The 12,994-nt window shown below is 43.2% G+C and overlaps 1 protein-coding gene across 2 annotated transcripts in view; it reads right to left on the bottom strand.

Moving 5' to 3' along the window:
* zfpm2a (zinc finger protein, FOG family member 2a) overlaps positions 1-12,994 on the bottom strand; it is a 104,332-nt gene that overhangs the window by 49,767 nt on the left and 41,571 nt on the right. For both annotated transcript variants that reach the window (XM_028979084.1, XM_028979085.1), the window contains exon 4: positions 292-416. In XM_028979084.1, coding sequence (XP_028834917.1) covers positions 292-416 — 125 coding nt within the window. The remainder of the gene's footprint in view (positions 1-291; positions 417-12,994) is intronic.

Below are 12,994 nucleotides of genomic sequence, written 5' to 3'. Positions count from 1 at the left end.
ATTAATCCAAATGTAAAATGAAACATTAAATGAACGTTAAAAGGAGTCCTCCCTTCCACAGCAGGCAGGTCTATTCTTTCTGCACAGCAAAACCTGAACCAGGATAATTAAACATGTAATGCCAGCTGATTGATGGGAAGCCCGGCAGAGAAACTTCTGGACTAAACTCAAAAACTATCAGTTAAATTGATTAGTCATAAAATCTGCATTTTTAAAAGAGCAGAAATCGAGGGCTTCTAGGAAAGTAGGCCTTACAACAAGAGCTTAGTTTTAAGTAAAATGTTTAGCTACCAAGCCACTTCCATCGCTGCTCTTCTCAATCTTTCCTTCGAAGGGGCCCCACGTCGTTCCTACAGGAAGTTGCTGATGAGTGTGAATCCGACGTTCTCCATCTTTGAGGAACAGGTCCAGCTCTCCTGAAACAAGAAGAATAAAATTGCAAATCAACATTTTTTTCTTCTGATTCACTGGTAAAAAAAAATATCTGTTATATATCTCATTTCTTTCTAGGAGCCTCTGTTCACAGCCAGAATCTCATGCATATCGATCAGATGGAGTTCATCAAGACAGCTTCCCTGTAACCTCCCGTGAAAGGTGTCTCTCCGCCTCGCTGATAAATCTCTTGGAGATGTAACAGGCTCGCTGGCTGGCAGGGGCTGGGCTATTTCTGTTGTTCCAGGAAAGACCTGAGCCCTTGTTAGCACTGCGCTAAACACACAGTCAATTAACCGTGTCATGGGATAGTGCAGCAGCTGCGGCGAACTCCCCGCGTACCTCCTCTGCTATCTTATCGCACAGATTTAGTGTACTTTTTTGGGGACGGTGATTAATCAAACAGTTATGATAATGGGCCCCGCTGGCCACGTTTCGGAGGGGGAAGAGAATCATGTGGTTCTGGAGTGCACATTTCCGCCCTGGTCGCCTTGACAACACTGAGTGCTCGGGCTTTCAGGAAGACCTATGGCTTGGGAGGATTTATCCCCTCAGAACGCTCAAGTGCTATCTGCTTTATCTTGGTGTACACGTCCTGTCTGACTGTGCCTGAGTGCCGCGGCTGCGGTGCTCTTCATAACACATCACCTCTTTATGAGCTGTAGCTCCCAGGCCCACTCTTCCATCGTCATTTGCAACGCTAGCGTCATTTGAAACGCTGTTTCTTCACACGCACCATGAAAACTCTACACGCTGTACGCCATTGGGAACCCCCAGTTAGTCTGACTGGGGGTAGCCCAACACCGCGGCAGCGCTTCCCCGACGAGCCGCTGGTGTTGTGGTTATGGTTGAGTCGGCTGTTCTTTGTGATTGAGGTTTCTAATGCGTCTGAGGCATAATGACCTATTCACTGTGCTCTTTTCTGTAAATATCAGCCTTGTATCTGTGACATGCTATCGTGCTCGCCTGTTGGTATGGAAATTCTCCTATGTGCTCCTCCTCATGCATAAACAACACTAGGTGACTTGCGACATTGTTGCAGAGTAAATATCACCGTCACCTTTGTGATCATGCACAAACAATGGGTCAGTTTCTGTTTCTGTTCACAAGATTTGAAGCCTCCTGACAGTAGCAAAAACCGTTCAGGCCAACGGAACACATTATTGTAATATTCACATATTTGTTTGTAATAGAATTATTGTGTGCACCGTGTGCTGTGCTGCTGTGTATCACATGTGACAATCACTTCATTTTAACTTATTATCAGAATATTTTGGCATTGCAAAATGACAGAATCAATTACTAATCAATAATAAATGATGGGCTGGAAACATTGTATATAGAAGAAGGACCTGAGGCCTTGACACTTTTTTTTTTTGTACCTCATTTAATTCAGCACATGAAAGAAACTGCGCTCATTTTAAGCAATATTACTCAGAGCACAGATGTTCCCTGATCATCACAGGCTAATGTCTACTGTACGTTCTGATTAGCTCCACTGAGCGGTATTCTGCGAGGGAATTGGTGCTGCTGGTGGTCTGCGGGAAGGGGAAAGATGCCGCCCGGACATATCTGGCCCTCTGAAGCACGCAGAGTTCCTGCCGGCCCATGGGAAGGTGGGGAAGCTCATTAAAGGGAAATAATTAAGCGCCATGGCGCAGCTGGTCCACATCACAGGGAGGCTGGGGTCCGACTCGGCCGGCCCCTCAATTGATGCATCCTGTTCCCTCTCTGATAAGACCCCCTTGGCCTTTAGCTGCACGGACACCGGACCGTTACTCTTTAGCCCTGCTTGACACCTCAGCTAACATTTGTTCTTAGCAAGTTTCTGTATGTTTCTGGTATTTCTTTGGGGTAAAAAGCAGCAGACTGGGAGAAGGCTGGTGGTAGATGGGTGGATGTGAGTGAGCGGTGCAGGAGCATTTGAAGTTTTTTGGAGGTGCACAGTGATCGGGTGCCAGTTGTCTGCAGCTCATTCCAAAATGTAGCCCTAGGACCTTGCCTCCCAGCTGGCTTGTCACAGCTGCTGCCGATACAGCGAGAGCCCAAAAGCCAGCAAGAATAATGAGGCCCTCTCTGGCCTTTCCCTATTTGCCACCAGCGTTTAGATGTTGACTCTGTATGGATAATGAGATCAAGATACACAGGGTGAGAACAACCATGAGGATCTAGCACAGATTCCCAGCAAGGCTGCCAATGCTGCAAATTACAGAAATGAATCCCCCTTACTGACAAACAAGCTGCGAGAGAAACTGTAGTATGCAACAAACTCTCAGCAACCTGCAGTCTATTCCGCCCCGTTGTTTTAACAAACCCATTGCTGCATCATTAATGGGTCCCTTGCCAAGAGTTATGCAAAACCAGGATGACAACCTGGTTTGCACCATGGTTATTTTCACTGGGGCTCTGCTAAAAAGGACAAAATGTCACTGTGGACCACCAGACCACTGAGCAGTAATGCATGCACAGTGCTTGGCAGAAAGAGGAAAGCCTCACAGAGGGAGACGGGAGGGTTTAGCCAACACCATCCTTCCCCATCTCCCCTCCATGGTGCTCGTCTCCCAGTGCCTAAATGCCACAATTCTGGCAACGTGGGAGCTGATGATGAGTTTAAAGACTCACTCCCCCACCCCCTTCCCAAAAGCCCCCCTCCACCCTCCCTTGATAAGATCATGATCTGTCGCTCCAGTCTGGGGTTCTGTCCCTGCCTCTCCATAGATACTTGGCAGCACAATGAATGTCCCTTTTGTGTGGGGTGATCCTCCCCTGATAGGCCCCAGAAGAAGCTCTGTGGCCGGGCATCTGCTCGTGTGCAGTGGTGCACCAGCACTGGAGGTGGAGCTGGGGAATAAGCGAGGGCATCGGCTGGGGGGGAAGGGTGGATCGCACTCCTCTGCTGGCAGAGAGATTGAGCACTAACGAGCCCTCTCACCTCGCTGGCCAATCCAAAAAGATGCGATGGTGTTGCTGCAGAAGACACTGAAGGAGGGCAGGGGACCCTGCTGTCCACAATTAGGCTGCGTCAAAGTCAGCTCATTGTCTTGGGATGTCATGGCGCTAGGTTTCAGTCCTTGTGACACCAGAGGTGCTGGCCCACAAAGGTGGTAGTAGCCTAGTGGGTAACACACTCGCCAATGAACCAGAAGACCCGGGTTCGAATCCCGCTTACTACCATTGTGTCCCTGAGCAAGACACTTAACCCTAAATTGCTCCAGGGAGACTGTCCCTGTAACTACTGATTGTAAGTCGCTCTGGATAAGGGCGTCTGATAAATGCCGTAAATGTAAATGTAAATGTGTTACCAAGCAACTTGGTGATGAACTCAATTGAAAAGTTGTCATCCACCAAGGTTGCTGAAGTCTCTATTGGCATAAACAATGACTGATGAGAGTGTAGAACTAATATAAACTAAAAATTGTGTGCTAAAACAGGCACTTCTAAATGTGCTATTAATATCATTACCATCTAGGAAAGTGATTGTTTTTGTCATTGTGAACACAATCACATGGTGAACACAATATATTGTGTCCTCTGCATTTAAATCATAACACATATTGGGCAGTTCCACGGCCCCAGAGACAGAGCACTTTTAAATATAGTGACAAAAAAAGATCCTTTACTACACTCTTAACCCCATCTCAAGCTGTGGGAGTTTGAAAAAACTGCCGGAAAAAGATGATGATCCATATTTTTTTTTTTGTTTGAGAGAACTGTGATGTGTGACAATTCTGAGAGATGATTATCAGGAGCATTGCCACTATTGACAGAGCAGCTTATAGGTCCGCCAAATAGGACACAAATTAATTTAGTGTATGGAGGCAGATGGAGTAAAATGGAATGTGCTGTATTGCTCTAAAAAAAGGTGCTGCAGCTTTAAAGGAGATATGCGATATGAAATTTTAAAGCTGAAGGAGAAATGTCACTCTGCCTCGATAAGGGAGCGATGAACTTTTCTCCTCTCCCAGCCCCCTCCTCCCTAAAAATACCATTATCGGTTCTGAGTGAACAAAATGCATCATTTATATCCAACTGCTGTACCATTATCTCCCGGCGAGACACTTGTTTTAAAACACAGAAGGACCTACCCCCCCCCCTTTCCCCCCTCTCCTCTTCGTCTCTGTGCCTCTCTCACCTCCAAGAGCCCTCCACTTGGCCCAAACTCTTCTCTGGACAGGATGGAAAGACAAGCAACAGCTAGGCTAAAGCTTAAAAAAAAAAAAAACTGAAGGGCTGGCAGATTGAGAGCTGACAAATCCACCATCTTTCACAAACATGGTTATATAATTGAGACAAAAAAGTATGCTAAAATATTGTGCTGTGTTCCTGCAACAGGTGACAGGCACAGAATAGTTTATGAAAGCATCTGGATTTAAACTGCAGGACATATGCCATCTGTCTTGAGTTCAGTTTGATCAAAGGCCCACCAAAGTCATAGTGACAACGATCTCTAAAGCATTCATCTTATACCAGCGTCACCATGCCAACTGATAGCATGTAAAAGATGAGACAGAGAGCTCAAGGATGATGCGCTATCTAAAAACATCATCTAGAGGACAGACATTTTTCCCTCCAGATTTGATTTGTTAAGATGTGTTACAAATTTGAAATGCCCATGAAAGACGTAATTCTTCTTATTCCTGACTAGCAAGACTGACTAATGGAGACAATATTTACTGCAAGGGCAGCAATGTCCTCTGCCGTGTGGTCTAGTATAGAGATATTGTGCACATCAAGTTGTTGATGGTTCTCATGGAGCAGCATGTTGAAGAAGACAGAAACACCAGGTAACTGGAGAAAAACAAGTAAAGAATAAATATAAAGTACTCCTTGTGCTGAATCACAAATTATACACTGAAATGTCACTGCCTATTGCATGTTACATCAATACTCAGGGCTGTATTAGCATGAAACTAGGTCTTTGTACAGTGGTGATGCTTGCTAGCGTCACGTGAAGAAAAATGTCTAGTTTTAAGAACGAACAACAAACAAATGAGAAAGGGCTGGCTTGCTAGTTGTTAAAGGGAGACTTGTTTTATTATTAATTCACTGTCATCTCACATACAGTAGATGAACTGTGAAAACTTATTGAGGTGTTAGTAAATGTGACCCCTGTGCTTTTTGCACCATTCTTCATATTATTAAATATTAGTGTTATACATTATCATCCATAACATTATGACCCCTGACAGGTGAAGTGAATAACAGCAATAGTTATAATGGCATCTGGCAGTGGGTGGGATATATTAGGCAGCAAGTTATCATTTGTTCTTTCTTAAAGTGTTGGAAGCAGAAATAATGGGAAAGTGTAAGGATTTGGACAAAGAAAAACATTTTGACGACTTGGTCATAGCATCTCCAACACAACAGCTTTGAGGGATTTTCCAGGCCTGCCTTGGTCAGAACCATACGTTGTCCAAAGTAGGGAAATGATTGAAGCAAAGATGAGCATGCAGAAAGTGAGGGTTGGCCCATGTTGTCTGATCCAAAAGGAGAGCTACAGTAGCTAAAAATGCTAATGCTGGTTTAGATTGAAAAGTGGGGCTATGTAGCTGCAGACTTGCCTGGGTGCCCATGAACCATGTCCACCAACAAAAGCACCCAGAATGAGAATCAGAGCTGGACCAGGGAGCAATAGTAGATGGTGTCTTAGTCAAAATGAATCCCATTTTTCATGTGCATTGTGGGGATCACACTGCACCAGGATGCCCTATGGAAAAAAGGCAAGTTGGCAGTGTGGTGTTTTGGTTGCAACTTAAAGAATCTTTAAAGCATCTACTGTGTAATTATGTTTGTTATATACAGATCTAATATTTTGGAATAGAACATTGTAAGTCACTCTGGATAAGGGCGTATGCCAAATGCCGTAAATGTAAAATATTAACCATCATCGCATTTTACCGCTCTACAAAAAAAAAAACTCACATCATGAATTATTTTGTCTGAGTTAAGCATTTTATTTAACCAGTTATCAGCATCCATCAAAGTTGCTTCTGAGGCCTCAAATTACCCAGAACAGAAGTTCTGCCTCTGTTGGGTGACCCAGTTGTCTTTGTGAGAAGTGTAGGTCTTAGTCTGAGCAGTTTGACAGTCAACAGATAAGATGGATTAAGCTTTTTTTCCTCATCCAGTTTTGATGTGAACAGCGTAAAAGCGGGTTAAACCATCCAGTTTCAGGAGTATTTTTAAAATGCCTGGAGATAGGCTGATAGAGAGGTTAAACCTAAAGCTTGGGCCACAAAGGTCAAGTTCAGTTTTTATGACTAACTACCTGGTGACAAGGTTAGAGCTGTGTTGCTCACTCTCTCTTTCTCTCTCCGTTTATCTATTGTACTCGCTTGCTCTCTGTCTGCACCCATCACCACTGGGAGGTAAAAAAAAGGGAAAGGAAATCTAGCATTTCCCACAGTACACGCAAGCATGTTAAAGAGCTGCATAGTACATCAGCTGGAGTTCAGACTGGATTTGTGTCTGAAAATATGCAAATTACGCCCTGCTCCAAAAAAATGAAAGGAACTCAAAAATAAGACATCCTAGAATGATTGAAATATTATTATTATTATTTACTTTGTTCTTTACATAGTTGAATGTGCTGACAACAAAATAAAAAAAAAATTATGTGTGCAACGTGGCATTGGTGGAAGGAGTGAGAAATGATGTCCCAAATGTGCTCAATTGCATTGAGGTCTGGGCAGGCCAGTCCATAGCATCAATGCCTTTATCTAGCAGGATCTGCTGACACACACCAGCCACATGAGGTATAGCATTGTCATGCATTAGGAAGAACCCAGGGAGAACCTCACTAGCATATGGTCTCACAAGGGGTCTGAGGACCTAATGGCTGTCAGGTGAGCACGTGGAGGGCTGTGTGGCCCCCCACACCATTACTGACCCACTGCCAAACTGTTAATGCTGGAGGATGTTGCAGACAGCAGAACGTTCTCCATGGCATCTCCAAACTCTGTCACGTCTGTCACATGTGCTCAGTGTGAACCTGCTTTCATCTGTGAAGAGCACAGGGCGCCAGTGGCGAATTTGCCAATCTTGATGTTTTCTGGCAAATGCCAAATGTGCTGCACGGTGTTGGGTTGTAAGCACAACCCCCACCTGTGGATGTCGGGCCCTCATACCACCCTCATGGAGTCTGTTTCTGAGCGTTTGAGCAGACACATGCACATTTGTGACCTGCTGGAGCTAATTTTGTAGGTGCTCTGACAGTGCTCCTCCTGTTCCTCCTTGCAGAGAGGTGGAGGTAGCAGTCCTGCTGCTGGGTTATTGCCCTCCTACGGCCTCCTCCACGTCTCCTGATGTACTGGCCTGTCTCCTGGTATTGCCTCCATGCTCTGGACACTACACTGAGAGAAACAGCAAACCTTTTTGCCACAGCTTGCATTGATGTGCCATCCTGGATGAGCTGCACTACCTGAGCCACTTGTGTGGGTTGTAGACTCCGCCTCATGCTACCACTAGTGTGAAAGCACCGCTGGCACTCAGAAGTGACCAAAACATCAGCCTGAAAGCATAGGAACTGAGGAGTGGTCTGTGGTCACCACCTGCAGAACCACGCCTTTATTGGGGATGTCTTCCTAATTTGCTATAATTTCCACCTGTTGTCTCTTCCATTTGCACAACAGCCTGTGAAATTGATTGTCAGTCAGTGTTGCTTCTTAAGTGGACAGTTTGACTTCACAGAAGTGTGATTGACTTGGAGTTAAAAGTGTTCAATTTTTTAAAGCAATCTATATGCCCAGAGCTTTGCTATAATTTGTATTTAATACAAATTTCACAACAATGGACTACATAGTACAATAGGAATAAATTCAATTGTAGTCTTTTATACATGGCTAGAAAAGTTCTTTTTTAGTTCCGATTTTTTTTTTGTTAAATTTTTTTTGCAATTTCAACACATTTTTACAGAGCCCAGTCCTGCAGAAAATTATTTGTGTTGATGAATCAGGCAGCATAAATAACACATGTAAACAAAAACAGGTAAACTGAAACCTATCCTGGTTAATCTCAGCAGGCAGCAGCCACACATATCACTCTGTATCCTATGATGTCAGCTATAAAACATTAGTGACAAATTTGGAGACGTTTTTGCAGACTGTGCGAGTGTGTGTGTGTGTGTGTGTGTGAGAGAGAGAGAGAGAGAGAGAGAGAGAAAGCGCGAGAGTGTGTGTGTTTTTCCCTCACTGCTCCCCCATGTCACTGACAGGGGAAAGTAATCCTATACACTGACTGCTATTGTGAAATGAGAAACTAGCCTCCTTCACTGCCAGAACCAGATGCACCTCTCTCTCTATCCTAATCTGGAAAGGACTTAAAGGAGCCTTATCTCCGGGCTCTTCTGCTTCATTTCATGCTTGATTTACTTTAATTTGTCTGATAGGGCACAAGGATTTGGAAATGGCCCATCTTTCGGCGGAAAATGTTCTGATTTTTCTCCGGCATTGTTATGTGGAGGTTTTTGACTTTTTCTCTCGCTCTCTCTCTCTCTGCCTTTCCATCTCTCTCCCTCTCGCCTGCTTTCTCTCTTTTTACTTCCTCGAGAAAGCATCTCGCTCCTGTGCACCAGTCTGTTTGAGTGCATTTAGATTTGAGCTAACGCAGCAGAATTGACAAGGTTTTCTCTCCCCGTGTGTGTCTCCCTTCGCATGTGTATGTGTGTGTGTGTGTGTGTGTGTGTGTCCTGTGTGATTTTGTTATGATGGGCAACAGCGACCCCGGCGTGGTGTCTTTCAGATTGCCATTGGGGAGCAGCGAGGACAGAGGGGGCAGCCAAGTGCTTCAAAGCACAAAGATCCAGTGTTTAAGTGAAGGAGGGGTGGCAGGAAAAAAAAAAGAAAAGAAATATAAACTAGCCCACCACGCTTTCGCTCTCTCTCCATCTCTCTCCGAGTGTGTGCGCTGATAAAGTCGCCCCCACAATGCAGAGCAGGAAGGAGCAACATGTCCACAGATGCCTGTAGTTCTTCTCCACTGACGGACTCAAGTGCCTGCATACAGCAGCGCCGGCCACTCTTCTCCCAAAGCCCTTCTTCAGCTCTCTGTTGCCGTTGTTGGTTTTCTGAACTCACTGGTAACACCGAGCCTAGATTTGGAAGCTGAGAATCACTGAGAATCCCATAACTGGCAATCACAGTCTCAGTGTGGTCTCACCATATATGACGTACAGGCATCTAGGGTGTGACACCTTGGGTAGCACTGAGGCGTAGCCCAAGGTCAGGGCAACATCTACAGTTCTAGATTGAGCAGTTACTGAAAAGTGATTTACTTTCATTTAGTTGAATGATTTAAATATAATATTTAAATGTTTAGTCATTATTCACTGTCTTGAAACTATCCAATAAAGCCAAGGAATGTTGACTACAATTTTCTCTTCCAATGTGTACAAAGCATGTTAATGATTTAATATTAAGGCCACAGCTTTCCTCTCACCTGTTGCAGATGGCCTTTACTGAAGTATTCATCTGTGTAGTTCTTCATACAGCCCTGTTGCAGACAGTAAGCTAAATTGTTGCAAAATATCGGCAACAGCCGCCAAGTTCAAGTCTCCCCAACTCCAAGGGGAAGTGATTACTCTATCAGCCTTTTCCAGCAGATTACAAAGAATCTTCATCTTTCATCCATGCAGCAGCAATTTTTTTTTTTTAGAGATGAGCCCCAAGTTTCAAACACAAACACACACATACACACACATTGAAATTCATCTCACAGGCTGAATTTACTTAACTGCAGGTCTGTGCATGGAGATAAACAGAGTGATGATCCAGTAACACGTCTTTATCCATGCTTTGCTTTAATTAATGCTGGCTTGTTTGTTGAAAAGATGATTAATATGCCAGTGAAAATTGCATAATTGAATACTCCAAGACACAATCTGGGAGAAAACGTGGAGTTCATCAAATTTACCTGAACTATTACATACATGTATTAGATCAAAAACATGCATCATTATGGTCATGACCATTATGATTAGGATGATTATTATCACACATCCTGCAAAAGGAACCACCACTCCCACTTGTTCATTCCTCACCCCCATTTTCCTAAATATTACACATTTACATGTCATCATAAATGGGGAACATCTTGAAAAGTAAAAATAAATATTTAGTGTAACATGTAATGTTCAAGACATCGGCATGTTTACAGTACATCAGTCTGCTCTTCTATTATTGTGCTGGCTTATGAGTGAGACTGTGAAAGAGTGTGAACTCCTACACAGGTAGGTAAAAAGATGTTATTATGACCACTGAGGCTCATTGCGAGTGCAGTGATTTGAATGCTTCTGGTATGAATGAGGAATAAACACAAGGGCTCTATGTTCAGATTCTTACAGTAAATACATATATTGTAATGCACACCAGTGCTTTTATATTGTATAGTTATGTACCTTGCACTATGAGAAATTTAATAAATAAACAAATACATCTCTGGAAAAGATGGCTATTTGTGTCAGAATTCAATTCTAAATTGAAAGTGATTGTTTTAGTCATTGTGAAACACTGTAGCACAGCACACGATGCACACCTCTGCATTTAACCCATCACCTTAGAGAACAGTCGGCAGCAATGACTGGGGAGCGGTGTGAGGGTACAAAACTCAGTGGCACCTCAGGTGCAACTTTGTGGTTTGGGATTCAAAATGGCAACCTTCTGATTATGGGTCCATTTCCTTACCCGCTAACAGTCACATTTTTACATTCATTTTTAAACTTTACCCTAAAGGTCAACTGCCCACTTTGGCAGGTCCTTCTTTCAATCAAGGAAACCAAACATGTGACATTACCTGTAGCTCTATAGCACATTGTGGTCCAAATGTATATGGTTTAGTACATATAAATTACTTTATCAAGTATCAAAATGCAGTAAATGAACAAAAAAAAATCTAAATCAAATCAATGTTTGGTATGACCACCTGTTGCCTTTAAAACAGCATGAATTCTTCTAGGTGAAAGAGGTGAGAGACACTCGCCTTGTTCAATTTCTGGATGCAGATGAGCTATAGTCAATTAGAAGGACAGAAGGATTGGGAGCTTCAACTCTCTTTAGAAGAGACAAGCCTAGCTTACTTTTTAACACTTCTGTTTTCCATGTTTTCCAGAGTAAAGACTTTTAATAGCTTTGTCATGACAATCTGGATAGTTACAGAAACACTTATCGCAGCAAGACTTCTCAAAAAAAAAAAAATCTTCACATGAAGATGATTGAAAGAGGCATGCAGAACGCACTCGTTTTCAGAAAGAACCGCAGTGATGCGTGTCAGAAAATTCTTGATTACGAGGTGAAATAAACAAGTTTGAATGAAAGACTCCTCAAAGTTGCTGCTTTGCATACATTAAATTTGAGTGTGTCTATAAGTCCTCTTAAAACGCTTAGGTATCAGTGCGAGGGCTTCTGACAAGCCTCCCTTGTGGTTCGTCTGCGGTGTTATCAAACCTCTCAACAGGATCTTAGGCTGTTCTCCTAGTTAACAAAACCTCCTCTGAAGGCTACATCTTTTTATCCATATTTTCCCAAATCGATCCACTGGAAAGCACACAATCAGTAGTGGTCATAGCACTAGTTTACTCTTTGCTTTCCAAGACACACACACACACACACACACACTCCCTCACTGTGTGCTGGAGGCTTGAGGGGTTCAATCAATGGCGCTTTGATCTCGGCTGGAACTATAATTATTTAACATTGTTACAAGGATTTCTCTAATCCATCCTACCATTAAATCCCTTTTACACCCTCATCTTCCGCAGCCTAATCTGCATCTGTGAGCCCGTTTCGCCGCTCCCCTCCCCTCTGATGACACCCTGACTTAACGGACTTCTGCGAATAATTAAGAAAAAGAGAGAGCGAGAGAGAGAGAGTAAGAAACATAAAATAGAGAAACTCTAAACCTGTCACCATGCGTAAGTTTCCGAATGTCAAAGAAAGTCTCTTCAGGTTTATCACCCCGGATGGAACGCCCTCCCTGATGTGTGCAGCTTTGCAGTCGCTCCTCGGGGGTAGGAGAACTCAGGGTGCTGTGGGTGACGTGATTCGGAGACTGAGACAAGGTTTGTGCAGCAGTCAGGGCAAGACCTCCTATCTAACTGGGCTAATTTTGGTGTATAGTGTGTTTAATGCTTCATTTGTTTCTTTATTTTCTACTTGCTTTTACTGGGGTTCCAGGACCTGTTATTATAACATTAATAGAAATTTCCACAAATTTAATTATAGTTCTATTAATTCATATTAATTGACAGAAAGCAATCAGACATGATAAGTGATGTTTGTATATGATCAATATGGATAAATACTGAGACAATGACATACATTGTCTCAGTAAACTGCTGTAAACAACTGTTTGTTTTGAAATAAAACTGTAAATAAAGTATGTCATGACAATCATAACGTTGCTACATGCATATGACATATCAATGGTTGTGGTTTAAATCATCCAGATCAAGGAATAAACTGTCAGTTCTCAGACTCCTCCCATTTTTATTCTGTTTATAAAAACATAAAGATTGCGTCCTGGGTGACAGAAATGACAGGGTAGTTAGTTCTCTCCTTCAGTATGTGCT

Source organism: Denticeps clupeoides, chromosome 5 (assembly GCF_900700375.1).
Source record: "Denticeps clupeoides chromosome 5, fDenClu1.1, whole genome shotgun sequence".
Lineage (NCBI taxonomy): Eukaryota > Metazoa > Chordata > Actinopteri > Clupeiformes > Denticipitidae > Denticeps > Denticeps clupeoides.
The sequence above is the reverse complement of the archived record's forward strand: the minus strand, read 5'-3'. Positions and strand labels throughout refer to the sequence as shown.